A 15,420-nucleotide genomic window follows, 5' to 3' on the forward strand; every position below is an offset into this window, starting at 1 on the left:
TGGAGGCAGAGGTGGAGAGGAGGGGGGCCAGGAGACAGATGTGAGGCAGGCCGCTGAGAAGCCAGGGAGTCTCCCTTCCTGATGTGACCAGCTTTCTTCTCCATTCGTCTCCCAGAATCAGAAGTGGTATGAAGAAGGCAGAGCAAATTCAGACATGGTGTTGGAATCTCAGATCACTTTGGGGGAGGAAAAGCCTTAGGGAACAGCCTCATAGGGGCTAGATGTACCGGAATGAGTTGCAATGCTCAGTAGGTGTGGCTTCCTGGGCTACCCTTCTTTCTTTCTAGGTAAAGATGTTTCCCAAGTCTACATTGCACATTTTGTGGAAGGGGGGATGAGTCTAGAGAAGCCAGACAGAGTGGGGCCGTATCGTGTTATTTTGGAAAACCCAAACTTCTCTCCGCGTGGAGCCATTTTGAAAACATCATGGTCATGGTTTAAGCGGAAGATACTGGTCCACACTGTGGCACTGCTCTATCAAATGGTTCAGTTCCAGCCACCAACATTCCATCTGTACCTCCTACCCAATGACTCTTCTCTAAGAAAGGTAATCGGGATTCTCCAACTCTGATTGGTATTCCAGACGTCCTGGATCTTTTGCTTGACCATAGGACGCCTGACAGTGTAGCTATACAAAATTATACATCAGAGTGTGACATGGTTCATGAACTGTATCTCTCATTGTTGGGCTTGAACTAATTTACCAAACTGCTTTCCAACATTAACATGCCCCTAGATAGAAGATAGGCAGTTATCACTCAATGAATTACTTTTGTTCCCACCAGTAGTGATGTTTAAAATGGCATTTCCAATACTGAAATAAGCATTTTTCTTTTGCTGGGTAACCTCCTTTCCAGAGGTCCACTGCCTTGCCTGGTTCCCTTGATAACAGATTTGTCAATGAAATAATGCAAGCAAATATATTTAAGCTCTAGTTCTAAGTCCCCTAATCCTTCTCTGAAATCAGTGGAGCTTCCTTCAAAATAAATGTATTTAGTGATGACCAAATTTTCCTTGCTTTCTTTAGGAATTGGCTTAGTAGTTACTATGAGGTTTCTCCAAAGTCTCTGGAGGAAATCCGTTGGTTCTGGTTTGCAAATATTGCAAACATAAAAGATAAAATGCCTTCTCAATTTTAACTGCTCCTAAGAATTTTATCTTACTTTTTCAGCCTTCTATGGTTTCCTGTGTTGTCTCATTGGGAGAGGTGGCAGGGTGTCCCAGGATAGCTGGTTCCCCTTTTGTTGCTTCATAGGTCACCCTGGCCATTCCAAGAGTCCAGACTGGAGTTCCCCATGGGGTGGGGAAATGATATGTCCATATTTTGGTCTCTACTACCAAAGTGGTTTAGTTTTCTTTATATCACTGATGGAGATCCTGTGTCCTTTCAAATGCTGTGGGACTACAAAACCCATCATTCCTGACTCATGACATCTAGAAGGTTGCAGGTTCCCCATCCCTGCCTTACATGCTGCAACAAAGCCAAGAAAGGGGTAGGAATCCAATCTTCCAGAAGTTGGTTATCTTTCTTGCATATCTCAAAAGTGACATTTGCCTTTCCCAGGTGGTTCATGAGCATGAAGTACAGTGTCGTTCACAGAGAATAGACAAACCCCCTTGGACCCTGAAACCTTTGACAGTTGGCTGTCGCTTCTTTGTGGAGACAAATGATGTCAGAATCTGTCCCAAGGTGAGGCACAAAGATGATGAACGGCTTTGCTAGGGCAGAGCCAAGGCTTTAAAGTATGAGAACGGGAGAACTCCACCAGGATCCCTCGTCACCCTTTAACTTTACTCCCTTGGACTGGTCGACTGGGCTAAGCCTTGTTTGCACATAAATAAGGAAGTTTCATGCTTCCCCACAGGAAGTGGAGTTTCAATATCTGGATGCTGACAAGCTGCAGCAGTACGTGGAACTGTCTGCTGAGCAAATGCAAGATACCTTCAACTTTAGTGTGATGGAGAAATGCACAAATGAACTCATCTGGGAGGCCCTTGTGACACAAAGTGAGTTGGAATGGAGGAAGATCACAAGGTTGGACCATAATTTGGGAGGCAGGGTGATAAAGGACATCCCAGTCACATTCCCTCTCTGACTGCCTCATTCCTGTTCTCTTTCAGAGGACTTAAAGTCCCCTGAGATGTGTTCTCCTCTTCTACATGCAGCACAAGGTCAGCAAGTTCTAATTATTTCCTCTTACTTAAATCTCTCCTATTTCCTCTTACTTAAAGTCACTCTTGTTATGGAATTGCCTTCTGATATAGCTCCACCTGGCTTTATATTCTCTTTTGGTGCCAGATGAAGGTCTTTCAATCCAGCTCAGTTATGTAAAAAACAACTTTGGCGTGGATTCAAATAACCTAATGTGTTGATGGAATCTTGTCCAAGTGCTCACACTAGTGCAATTGGGTTCTCCTCCCTGCGCCCCCCACTTCCCCCAGATGTGCTTTGAAGGGTCAGGAGAACCTCCAGAACAGTGGGAAAGGGAGTAATGTGTGTTCTTGGCTGTTGTGGGGAGAACGCTCAGTCTGGCAAGTAGAAATGGCCATAGAGGGTGATGTTGAATTTCCCCTGGTATGTTTTACCACCTAGGCTTCTTGGTTTTCAGTGATACAGTGCTGCATACATGGTACAACAAGGAAAAGTCACGTTTGTAATGTTATGGAATCTCCTTCCAATACAGATTCCCCCTGCTTTATAATCTCCTTTGGTGCCAGATGAAGGTCTTTCATACCAGCCCAGTTTTGTAGAAGCCACTATGGCCTGGATTCAGCACACCCTGTGTGCTAACAGAATTCAGTGCAAATGCTTGTGATAGTGCAATTGGGCTTTCCTCCCTGCTGGGCTTGGGCAATATATTGATATATATCACCCAGGACCCAGTATGAGGGGCAGACTGTGATGTCAGTTTCACTCAGTGGTGTATCGCTGGTGAAACTGCTGGGCACCTGAGTCCCTCTGCTAGCAGCACTCGCTGGAGGGAGTCAAGGTCCTCTCCTGGTTCATGTCCCATGATCATAATTTTCCCATAGTCCCTCCTTGTTTCATATGTATCCACACACTTTTGCTTTCTCTCTTTTCCAGGTGCTTCTTGCTGCACATCAGCTGATGCAGCATCCAGCAGCACTGACTCAGGACATGGTGTGGAAAGCAGGTAGGGCTTAAGGTTCCCTTTCCTCACAAAAGGCCAGTCTTGCTGTTAGGCCCAGTGAAGCAGCTTGGCCTTTATTGCTGGTAAACGTAAGGACCATTGCAACCCGCATCTCTTCCTGCTCCCTCTGGGCCAATCCCAGTCACAGAAGTTGGCAACACTTGCAGATGGTTTTTAAAATATTTTTTATTAACAGACCAATCAAATCACATTAATTCCGAATTACAAATTACAAAACCGAATTTTTTAAATTTTTTAAATTTTTGTTGGGGGTACCCATGCTTCGAGCTCAGAAAGGGTCCAATCATCTCTTATTTCTGCTGCTTTGATGTTCACAGTTCTGTCTATTCATCTCTTTGTTGTTTTCCTTTACAAGTCATCTTCCAATTTTCTTGTTGTTATCGTATTTTTTCCCCTTTCTTTATAACCTCTGAGAGTCTCCACAAGTGAGTTGAAACAAACGTTGTTATAGTCCTGTGTGGATTTTCACATTAATCCAAAAGTCATATTCAGATGGCAGACGCCATTTCGGCACTTCCATAAAATACTATCTCAAAGTCTGCTCATTAGCTTTCACAGACCTGTTGTTCCGACATCAATCTTTTCAGGGGGTTCTGCCAGATCAGACACAGAGTCAAATATGATAACAAAGCCATGGCTTCCTCCCCCTCTTGACCGTCAATCCTGCAACAGAGCCTGTCTTGTCATGGCGAATCTCTTTTAGAACTGCGTCATCGCAAAAGCCTTCCATTTCCTTTCCAGATCTTCCCCAAAGCAAAGCCTTTAGTTAATGATTCATTTCCACACAGTTCATTAATCCATCTCACTTGTTGTCGATTATTGCAACTGTTCTTCTTAGGGGGCGGTTGTTAGGTAATCACATAGAGAAAAAAAGAAAAGTTTCCCCCCCCTTTCTGCCCCGTTCCGACATACTGACATCTTTGATGTAGTCCTCTTTGATATATTTTCCTGTTCAGTCCAACCCGTCGCTCAGCTTCACAGAGGTCGTTTTCAAATTAGCAATCAATACTCCCTTTCTTCACTTGAAACATGTGCATTTTCTCCTCTCCAATTATTTATTTTGAGCTCCTGCAACTAGGTCGTGATCAGAAGTAGTGTCCGGGAGAGCGAAAAACCCACACGAGTGATATCCGTCTAGTGCCCACACACCCTCCTTCTTTCGAACCTGGGGGGTGATTTATAGGCAACCGCAAACAAGGCAGTGTTTTTCCATTCCACCTGGAAAAACTCAGGAGGCTAATTGCTCCCATATTAGCCTCTTAATTACCTCGTGTGAGCCGGAGAGATGGTATTGTCGGCCATCTTCCAATGCGCCCCTAGCAGCCCCCCGGCAACACTTGCAGATGGTGTGGCTCCTTCCCGGGTCCCTTTGCTGATCTTCTCTTGTTTTGTGCCTTCTTTTTCCTGCCTCTGGGGGTGACAATGCAGAGTGATGAAGAAGACCACCAGAGACCACCTGGTGTCCTCCCTGGAGAACCTGAGGGAGGATGATCTCAACAGGTTCAAGTTCAAGCTCCACGAGATCCCTGTCAGTGAGGGCCATGACAACATTCCCCTGGGGCGGCTGAAGAAGGCAGATGTCATGGACCTGAGCCAACTCCTCCTGAGTTTCTACACGGAGGATTATGCTGTGCAGGTGACGGCTGATGTCCTCAGAGCTATCAACTGCAGGGATGAGGCACAGAGGCTCCTCAGCCTCACCAGGAGGAGGTAAGAAAGAAGGAGGGCCACCTCATGAAACTGGCTGGGAGGGAAGGCATATGGAGGGCCAGTCGCCCCTGACGCCCCACCCACTGTGAGGTGAGAGTGATGGATTCTGATCATTTCTTCATGGGGGAGAAAAGAGGCAAGTCTTATATCAGGGCCAGCCAATCTAGTGCCCATCAGCTCTTCGTTTATTTTACTTACCGTATTTTTTGCTCTATAAGACTCACTTTTTCCCTCCTGAAAAGTAAGGGGGAATGTGTGTGCGTCTTATGGAGCGAATGCAGGCTGCACAGCTATCCCAGAAGCCAGAACAGCAAGAGGGATTGCTGCTTTCACTGCACAGCGATCCCTCTTGCTGTTCTGGCTTCTGAGATTCAGAATATTTTTTTTCTTGTTTTCCTCCTCCAAAAACTAGGTGCGTCTTGTGGTCTGGTGCGTCTTATAGAGCGAAAAATATGGTATTTTGCAGATTGGCATATCTTTTAGCTGTAAACACCTCTAAGCAGTTTATATGTTGTTGGGTTTTTTATATATAAAGGTCAGAAGTTAACGATGAGTTGAGTTTAAAAAATTCAAAATGTAAAAAACATCAGCCATTGAAGATATACACTTTATAAAATAAAATGATGTACAGGCAACTCCCCTCTTGCACGTGAACTATTGGTGTGCAGCCGCATGTATGCGTAGTGCCAGGAACCTGGAAATGGAGGGGGAAGCGGGAAAGTCATTGTGGCTCATGAAGAGAACCTTCCCAGAGCCCAAAGAGGAGGCCAAGGAGGTCGAAGGCTCAGTGGGGCTTTGTTTTGGCTATGAAGTCTCCCTTCTTTCTTCTCCTGGCAATATTTAATTGTTACACTTCCATATAAACTTATTCATTCTCTCTCCCTCTCTCTCCTAGGAACTAGCAGTTCTTTTTTAAAACCTCTGCTTTTTATCAGCGAACAATGGTGACCCCTCTCCTGCCTTATCTGATCCTGCCAATCTCCAAAAATATCTGGAAGTCAAATTGTTTTGTCTCAGCCCAGCCATGGCTGCCATCCAGAATCCTCTACAACACTTCAGTACTATGAACTTTTTCCAGTTTTATAATGCATTGGCTTCCCTCAGAGAATCCTGGAAATTGTAGTCTAGCAAACTGCTAACAATTATCTCAATCAGAAACAAAAACAACCCAAGCTTCCAATGAAACTACAGTTCCCAGCGCTCCAGGAAAATGCATACTGATAGAAGAGTTTCAGCTTTGGCTGGCCTCTTTTTTTTTTTTTTTAAATAAATTTTTATTGATTTTCCAACACATATTAAATAACAATACAAAACAATACAAAAACAAACACACATATAAACATGTATAGTTTCTTAACCTTCTTTTCCTTAAACCTTCTTTCAGCGACTTCCCCATACCTCCTTTTTCTGCATCCTTGTTTTAAAATTTTTCCAGCAACCTCTAATTTTATTTACTTATGGCACTTCCTTTAAATCCTTATTCCCATGTCCAATTGTTTATCGCTGCAATTCTATTTTACATTACTCAAAACATTTTAGCACTCATTAATTTTACAACAGTTCTTAAGGTAAACTTTAAATTTCTTCCAGTCTTCTTCCACCGTCTCTTTCCCTTGGTCTCGGATTCTGCCAGTCATCTCAGCCAATCCCATGTAGTCAATCACCTTCGTCTGCCATTCTTCCAGTGTGGGTAGTTCTTGTGTCTTCCAGTACTTTGCTAAAAGTACTCTTGCTGCTGTTGTCGCATACATAAAAAACATCCTATCTTTCTTTGACACCAATTGGCCTACCATGCCCAAGAGAAAGGCCTCTGGTTTCTTCGCAAAAGTGCATTTAAGCACCTTTTTCATTTCATTATAGATCCTTTCCCAGAAAGCCTTAATCTTAGGGCATGTCCACCAAAGGTGATAAAAAGTACCTTCAGTTTCATTACATTTCCAGCATTTGTTATTGGGCAAATGGTAAATTTTAGCAAGCTTGACTGGGGTCATGTACCACCTATAAATCATTTTCATAATATTCTCTCTTAAGGCATTACATGCCGTAAACTTTATACCAGTGGTCCATAACTGTTCCCAGTCTGCAAACATAATGTCATGTCCAATGTCCTGTGCCCATTTAATCATAGCTGATTTAACCATCTCATCCTGTGTATTCCATTTCAACAGCAAGTTATACATTCTTGACAAATTCTTAGTACTGGATTCCAAAAGCTCTGTTTCTAATTTCGACCTTTCCACCTGAAAGCCGATTTTCCTGTCCTGTTTAAAAACTTCGTTTATCTGGTAATAATGTAGCCAATCTCTTACTTTGGACTTCAATTTCTCATAACTTTGCAATTTAACTTTTCCCTCCTCATACTCTATAATTTCCCAATATTTCGGCCATTTAGATTCCATGTTTAATTTTTTCACTTCCTTAGCTTCCATCGGTGACAACCACCTGGGTGTTTTGTTTTCCAACAAGTCTTTATATCTAATCCATACATTATATAGGGCTTTTCTAACAATATGATTTTTGAAACCTTGGTGAATCTTAACCTTGTCATACCATATATATGCATGCCAACCAAACCTATTATTAAACCCTTCCAAGTCCAAAATGTCTGTGTTCTCAAGAAGTAGCCAGTCTTTCAGCCAGCAAAAAGCCGCTGATTCATAATACAGTTTTAAGTCTGGCAGGGCAAACCCCCCTCTTTCTTTTGCGTCAGTTAGTATCTTAAATTTTATTCTGGGCTTTTTGCCCTGCCAGACAAATCTAGATATATCTTTTTGCCACCTCTTGAAACAATCCATTTTATCCACAATCTGCAATGTTTGAAACAAAAATAACATTCTCGGCAAGACATTCATCTTAATAACAGCAATTCGGCCTAACAAGGAAAGTCTCAAACTTGACCATATTTCTAAATCCTTTTTCACTTCTGCCCAGCATTTCTCATAGTTATCTTTAAATAGGTTCACATTCTTAGATGTCAAATTTATCCCCAGGTATTTCACCTTCTTTGCTATCAATAAACCAGTATCATTCTGGAATTTCTCTCTTTCTGCACTTGTTAAATTTTTATCCAATACTTTCGTTTTCTGTTTATTCAGCTTAAAGCCTGCTACTTGACCAAATACTTGTATTAACTCTAAAACTCTTCTCGTACTAGTGTCTGGCTCTTGTAAAGTTAAAACTAGATCATCTGCAAATGCTCTCTGTTTGTACTGTTTAGCTCCGACCTGAACCCCTTTAACCAGCTGGTCCCCTCTAATCATGTTTAATAAAACCTCCAGGACTGATATAAAAAGCAATGGGGATATTGGGCACCCCTGTCGTGTCCCTTTTTCAATAGCAAATTCTTCTATAACCACATTATTTACAATCAATTTTGCTTTTTGTTCAGAATAAATTGCACTTATACCGTTCTCAAAACCTTGGCCTACCCCCATCCCTTGGAGATTCTTTTTCATAAAACTCCAAGAAATATTGTCAAAGGCTTTCTCCGCGTCCACAAATATTAGTACTGCCTTAGTGTTAATATTAACTTCCAGTAACTCCATAATGTCTATTATGTTTCTCACATTCTCTGATAAATGTCTTCCTGGAAGAAAGCCCGCTTGGTCTTTGTGAATCTCCCCCACCAAAACTCTTTTCAATCTTTTTGCTAAAATGTCTGCAAAAATTTTGTAATCCACATTGAGTAATGATATAGGGCGGTAGTTCTTGACCTGGTTCTTCTCAGTCTCTGACTTTGGTATAAGTGTAATATAAGCTTCTTTCCACGATTCAGGTGCCTTTTTCCCCTCTAAAATTTCATTACAGACCTCCTTCAACGGTTGTATAAGCCATTCTTTCAAAGCTTTGTAATATCTGGAGGTTAGTCCATCGGGTCCCGGAGATTTTCCCAATTGCATACTTTGAATGGCTCCCTCAATTTCTTGATCAATAATCTTTTGGTTTAAAATTGCTTTACTTTGTTCAGAAATTTTTTGTAATCCATATTTTTTAAGAAATTCTTCTATTTCTTTTTCGTTCACCGGCCCTTGTGCATAAAGTCTCTTGAAATAACTCTGAAAACAGTTTCTAATCTCATTTGGTTTATAAATGTTCTTTCCTTCCACTTCTAGGTTTGTAACTGTATTCTGTTTTTGTCTCTTCTTCAGTTGCCATGCCAGGAGTTTCCCACATTTATCAGCCGATTCAAATGACCTTTGTCTCATTTGTTTTATTTTCCATTCTATCTCTTGGTTCATCAAGTCCATATATTGTCTCTGATAAAACTTAATTTCTCTCAAAATTTCATGTGACTTTGGTTTGGATCTCAATTTCTTTTCCCCTTCTTTTATCTTTTCCAAGATCTTATCCTTCTTCTCATTATGTCTCTTCCTTTTTATAGAGTTCTGTTGTATTAAAAATCCTCGCATGACGGCTTTACTTGCGTCCCAAATTACTCTTTTTTCCACTTGTGTTCTCAGATTTATCTCAAAGTAGTCCTTCAATGCCTTCTGGGCCTTTTTATACACCTCTTCATCTCTAAATAGGGAGTCATTCATCCTCCATCTAAAGGATCCAGCTGTTGTTGTGTTCATTTCCATCTTTACGGCGTTATGGTCGGAGCAAGTCTTTGGGCAGATTTCTACTTTCTTTATCTTAGATGCCATTCCACTAGTTACCCAGATTTGGTCAATTCGAGTCCAGGTCATTTTTGCCTCAGAAAAGAAAGTTCCCCCTCTCTCAAGAGGATTCCTTGTTCTCCAAATATCAATCAGGTTCATGTTATCAGTCATTTCAAAAAAGGTCTTAGGTAGTCTCCCATCTTTGGAGACCACCTGTCTTTGTGCTTTGTCCATATTCGTAGAGACCACTCCATTCATGTCTCCCATTAAGATTACATTATAATCCAAATAATCCATTAATGTCTCATGCAATTTCTTAAAAAATTCTGACTTCCCTTCATTCGGTGCGTAAACTCCTATAATCAATAGTTTTTCTCCTTGAACTTGAATTTCAATTGCCAAATACCTTCCTTGTTCATCTTTAAATACAAATTTAGGAACCAGCTTTTCCTTTGCATAAATCACCACACCTCTTTTCTTCACTTTGTCCGATGAAACAAATTCTTGTCCTAATCTTTTGTTAATGAGTAGTTTTCGGTGAACTCTGGTCACATGAGTTTCTTGTAAACAAATCAAGTCCAATTGTTCTTTTTTCAAAATATGAAAAACCTCACGTCTTTTTCTAGGGAGGTTCAGTCCATTACAATTCCAGCTTAGAATTTGCAGAGACATCTTGTTATTTATTTAGTTACTCCCCCAGCTGCTCCCAGCAAGTCTTCTTCTGTTGGTGTTTTGATCCCAAAGGATAGGTTTGAAATGTCTGGTACTTCTGTTAGGTCCGTAGGTTCCACCGTTCCCTTCAAAAGGTCCTCCTGGTTCCTTGCCAAAAATTGTTCTTTATCTTGCACTGATTTTATCTTGATTTTCTTTCCCTTGTAGTTGAAGGACAGGCCTTGTGGAAACTCCCACCTGAATAGTATGTTGTTTTTTCTTAATAGGGTGACCAAATCCTTGTAATAGGTCCTCACTTCCAAGATGTATTTAGGAATGTCTTTAAAAATCTGCACACGAAAATCTTGAATCTCAAGGGGTCTTTGAAAATGTAAGTTTAGTATCTTATCTCTCTCTTCCTGAGATCTCAGGGTTATCAAACAATCTCTTGGACTCTTTCTGTTTTGTCTCCTGCCCAGTCTAAAAGCAGTTATTATTTTAAATTCCTCTTCTTTCAAATCGTCCTGCCAAAATTCCAGAAATTCTTTTGTAAGAAATTCTATCAGATTGTCTTTTTCATTTTCTGGAATTGATCTCAGTCTCACATTTCTATTTTTCCTCTGTAATTCCATTAAAGAGAGGGCCGCCTCATGTTCATCCAGCTTTTTACTGACCGGTACCAATTTTTCCTGTACATTTTCTACAGAATTTTTTGCCTCTTCTGCAGAAGTTTTAGCTTCCTCCGCAATTTTTCTAGTTATTTCATTTTCTTTAACTAATTTATTTATTGTCTCTGTATTTAAATCCAATTTTGTTGACAGCTCAGACAGCTGTTTGGAATTTTCAGTGCTCTGCTTTGTGAGCGCTTCCAAAGATTCATTTATTTTTACTAATGCCCTTGTCACTGTCACTGTATCCATAAGAGGGAGTTGTAGCAGCTGCAGCTGGATTTGAAATTGACCCCCTTCTTTTAATGTCAACTTTACTCTTAGCTCTTGTTATTATTCTCTCTTCTGTTGGGCCACTCATCCCAAGGTCGTTCCCACGAGAATTACTTTCAGTTGGAAAATTCCACAAGTCTATTCCTTGCAATAAAGGTAATAACAATTTCCCTGCAGCCTCTAGAGGGAGCAGTCCAAAGTTCCTATTGCAAAACAGCAGAAACTCCTTTCAAAGGCAACAAAAGTAATAACCAATTGTTAATTGTATCCAAATAATGGCAAATTGTAACTTTCCAGAGTGCCAGACTTGCCACCAATAAAGTCTTAACTTGTTATAAATGGGCAAAGCACCAACTTTGTAACTTTATAGCAACCTCCAGTGACAGCTCTCAGTCCCGGTGACTCACTTTCCAGGCAGCCCTCCCCAAGGGCTCAAGACGGCAGAAATTTCCCCTTCTATGCTTTCTCCATGCAGGAAAAATAAATCAAAAGTCTTCCCCCCCGCTCCTGCCTGCTAAAAGGGGGGATTAGGTCCAATGTTCGAGTCCGTCAATTTTTAAAGCTGCTTCCTGTCAAATTGCAGCCTCCTGTTTCGTTGCTTTGCTTACATGCAGTCCGAGGAAGGCAGACTTCCTTATTTTTTGCCTTCTCCGTTTTCAGCCAATTTCTAAGTTTCCTTTTTAAAATTTTGTTCCTTCTTACTCACGGATAATCCAGTTACGTTCCGAATGTCAGGAAGAAATCGACGCTCTCCGTCAAATGGCAGCACGGCTTCACTTCGCGGGCTGGGTAGCGGCTCTCAGTACCGCGCTCCCCGATGCCGCTCCGGAGCCTTTAAAAAGACTCCTTTGCAGTGAGGGGGGGCGTTTAAGGTACCCACCGAGCCTCCTTGCTCCCAGGCTTCTGCGCCTGAGATTTTAGGGGTCGCCGCTTCGCCGTAGCGGTCAGACCCGAACTCGCGAAGCAGCCTCCTGGAGCGGAGCTCAGCAGGAGGCAGCCATTAGACGCTGGCACCGACCGGAAGCCCACGCGCTCAGCTTTGGCTGGCCTCTTGCCCTCCAGATGTTCCAAACTACAACTCCCATCAGCCCCAGCCAGCGTGTTGCATCAGTGCCACTTTTCATCAAGGGACACTGGAAACAGCTGGTCCAATGGACCGCATTGGTGGGAGTGGTGTTTACTATCAGGAAATGCAGATGCAAGCATTGTACAATCAGTTTGGGACCTGGTCCTGATCAGGTGCAACCGAGACCCAATATGAACCAATCAGGACCCTGGATCTGAATCAAAACCTAGATATTTGAATCTTCAGTATTCTCATTCACTCAGAATGGGGGAACAAAAGGGCCATAATTTGTAATTTGGACACATGGTAGTCCCTCCAGAGGGAATTAACTGCCAAATTTCAGAAAGTTAGCTCAAGGGTTTGTTTTTTGTTTGTTTTGTTAACCACATTTAAAATTTGCTGTTTTTCTAAAGAAAAATCAGCCCTGCAAATTCTCACACTCTTTTTGGACCTGATCCTGTTTGGCTATGTGCTGGTGCTAAGCTGTACAGTTTAAGGACTCACTCTATGTGTTAAGTATGTGTTATACCTAAAGGATCATCTCCACCCCCATTGCTCAGCCCGAACACTGAGGTCCAGCTCTGAGGGCCTTCTGGTAGTTCCCTCCCTATGAGAAGTGAGGTTGCAGGGAACCAAGCAGAGGGCCTTCTCGGTAGTGGCACCCGTCCTGTGGAATGCCCTTCCATCAGATGTCAAGGAAATAAACAACTATCTGACTTTTAGAAGATATCTGAAGGCAGCCCTGTTTAGGGAGGTTTTTAATGTTTGATGTTTTATTGTGCTTTTAATTCTGTTGGGAAACCCAGCCAGATTGGGGGGGGGGGAATATAAATTTATTATTATTAGTAGTAGTAGTAGTAGTAGTATTATATAAGTACTTCCTAAAAACGACTCAGTAAGACAAAGAGAAAGGCTGTGTGTGTGTGTGTGTGTGTGTGTGTATAAGAGAGAGAGATAAGAATTGGCAATCCTGGTATAGCATTCTTCTAGAGGACTTTTGCAGTAGATTTCCAGGCCTGCCTTCCACACTAAAATTCTCTTGTATATGGTAAGCAAAGCCCCTCATTCAAGGAAGCCCATGGATGCAGCACAATGTATGGTTATGAGTTTGGTGAGGGAGGCGGTCAGACTCCCCTAAATCTCTGGATTCCAAAAAGGGTTAGCATTTAAGCAACCCCCTAAATCCCTGGATCTAGCAAGTGTTGGAAATAACACAAGACAGCTTATTCATGAGGCAGCCTGATAATGGTCAAGTCATAAGCAAACAAAGGCAGGGTGATGACAATCAAGAAAGCCACCAACCAGGCAAAGAATCTTCTGGATGCAGCCCACCCTGAGCCAGAGGGAGTTAGATGAACAAAGGCCAATAGATTTGCCTGATGTGGACAGGAGGAAAAATCCTTTGGGTCTATTAGTGGTGACTAGCAAGAAGTGGAGGCAAAGAATCATGTGGGCTGAAAGTCTGTAAATGGAGAGCAGATTTCTGTTTTGGATTCAAAGCTGCTGCACCTATGGGAGAGGCAAGGGACCCTCTTGGAATGTAATGCTTTGAACAGTAGGCTCAGGCTGTATATATGTGTAAATAAACCAAATATAATAAAGACACCACAGTCTCCTCTGTGCCTCATGGTTTGAGCCCCACTTTGGGTGAAAGCTTCCTGCATTGCAGGGAGTTGGACTAGAGGATCATCGTGGTCCCTTCCAACTCTACAAGTCTATGATTCTCTGACTCCTACATGGAAAAGTCTAAAAGTGTCCATGGAATGCTGAGAGGTCATTTGATAAAACACTCAGAGAGAGTAGGTGGTAGTGAGTGAACTTTGAACAGCAGGGGAAACTAGATTAGTATTGTAGGATGGTTATTGTAATGGGGGGAGAGGGAAAGGAAAGCAGGGTGTGAAATGGAGTAGGAAAACAGAGGGAGAAGAAAGAAAGCAGGAAAGCAAGGGGGACGAAATGGAGAAGGAAAATGGTGGGCAAGGAGGGAAAGCTTTCCTGCATTCCTGAAGAAACTGTCCCAGGGAGTAGGAGGCGACAGCGCCACAAGCAAGGTGGCAGAAAGTGGGCACAGCACCCAGATACAAATATGCCACCCTTTCCAGAGTGGTGCTTGAGGCACCTGCCTCAGACAGACTGAGGATAGCGCCGGCCCAGAGAACTCACTCAAAATGCTCATAATTCCAAAAAGGCAAGTTAAAAATTGGTAAGTATGATCCAGGAAAGGTGGGGGGGGGGGAGCTTGTTGCTAGTTCCTGGAATGTGTAGAAGTGACAAAGCAGGTTCAAATCAGGCCTGGCAATATATAGGTGTGGCGTTTACCCTCCTAGGTGTGTGACATCATACTGGGTTCATAGGGAAAGGGTTAACTAATTGTAAAATGACTAACCAATGGGAACCCAGGGGGCAGAGTTAACTGTGTATAAGGTTTAAGCACAGAGGGGGTTTTTTTAGGAGTTAGAGTTGTTGAGAAGACAGTCTGGAGTGAAAAGTGACAGAGAAGATAAGTCTGTGGTTTGGGCTAGCCTGGTGTGAGAGAGAGAGAGAATTTGTTAAGAGGAGTCAGTCAAACAGTTGAGATAATCAGTCAGAAGGTATTAGGAAGGTATAGGCCGGTAAAGAAACGAAAGTTAACATACTGACAGGAATATGATCTGAGAAACCATAAACTTGTTAATGTTTGTAAAATAAACTTGTTTTGGCTTTTTTTGTTCACTTTTAATAACTGACTGGACTCAGTGTTTTACCAGAGTGTAATTGGTTGGTGGCAGCGGGGAAGCAAGCACAGTGGTGGCACAGGGATCATTAGACCGTTAAACGTCCGGGGACCCTGTGTGGTTGCCACAAGAGGTCATGTTTAGTTTGATTCAGGGTTCTGATTTCTTTGTCCTTACAACAGTCAAGTGAGAAAAGAGATTATGGTTAATTTAGAGGTTTACAAAAGGACACAAAATAACATTAGAAGAGTTTGCTGGATCAGGCCAATGGCCCATATACTCCAGCATCCTGCTCTTGCAGTGGCCAAACAGTTGCCTGTCAGGAACCAGCAAGCAGGATTTGAGCACGAGGGCTCACAACTCCTCCCTCCTGTGGTTTCCTGCAACTGGTATTCAGAATCATTGCTGCCTCCAACTATGGAGACAGAGGGTGGCCATTGTGGCTAGCAGCCAACAATAGCCGCAGGTCCACTAAGTTGTCTAATCCTCTTTTAAAGGCATCCAGGTTGGTAGCCAGCACTGCCTCTTGTGGGAGCAAGGTCCATCGTTTAACTCTGCGTTGCA

The 15,420-nt window shown here is 42.4% G+C and overlaps 1 protein-coding gene across 3 annotated transcripts in view; it reads left to right on the forward strand.

Moving 5' to 3' along the window:
* The window catches only part of LOC128399337 (uncharacterized), a 39,111-nt gene that overhangs the window by 13,712 nt on the left and 9,979 nt on the right, over positions 1 to 15,420 (forward strand). The window contains exons 7-13 of one of the 3 annotated variants that reach the window (XM_053360670.1): positions 288 to 547; positions 1,565 to 1,690; positions 1,866 to 2,007; positions 2,122 to 2,172; positions 3,086 to 3,155; positions 4,602 to 4,883; positions 5,779 to 5,991. In XM_053360670.1, coding sequence (XP_053216645.1) covers positions 288 to 547; positions 1,565 to 1,690; positions 1,866 to 2,007; positions 2,122 to 2,172; positions 3,086 to 3,155; positions 4,602 to 4,883; positions 5,779 to 5,785 — 938 coding nt within the window. In that variant the 3' untranslated portion in view covers positions 5,786 to 5,991. Of the gene's footprint in view, positions 1 to 287; positions 548 to 1,564; positions 1,691 to 1,865; positions 2,008 to 2,121; positions 2,173 to 3,085; positions 3,156 to 4,601; positions 4,884 to 5,778; positions 5,992 to 6,689; positions 6,697 to 15,420 lie in introns of those variants that run through there. The other 2 variants (XM_053360672.1, XM_053360671.1) reach the window with 2 other exon arrangements.

This window comes from Podarcis raffonei, chromosome 13, assembly GCF_027172205.1.
Source record: "Podarcis raffonei isolate rPodRaf1 chromosome 13, rPodRaf1.pri, whole genome shotgun sequence".
Taxonomy (NCBI): Eukaryota; Metazoa; Chordata; class Lepidosauria; order Squamata; family Lacertidae; genus Podarcis; species Podarcis raffonei.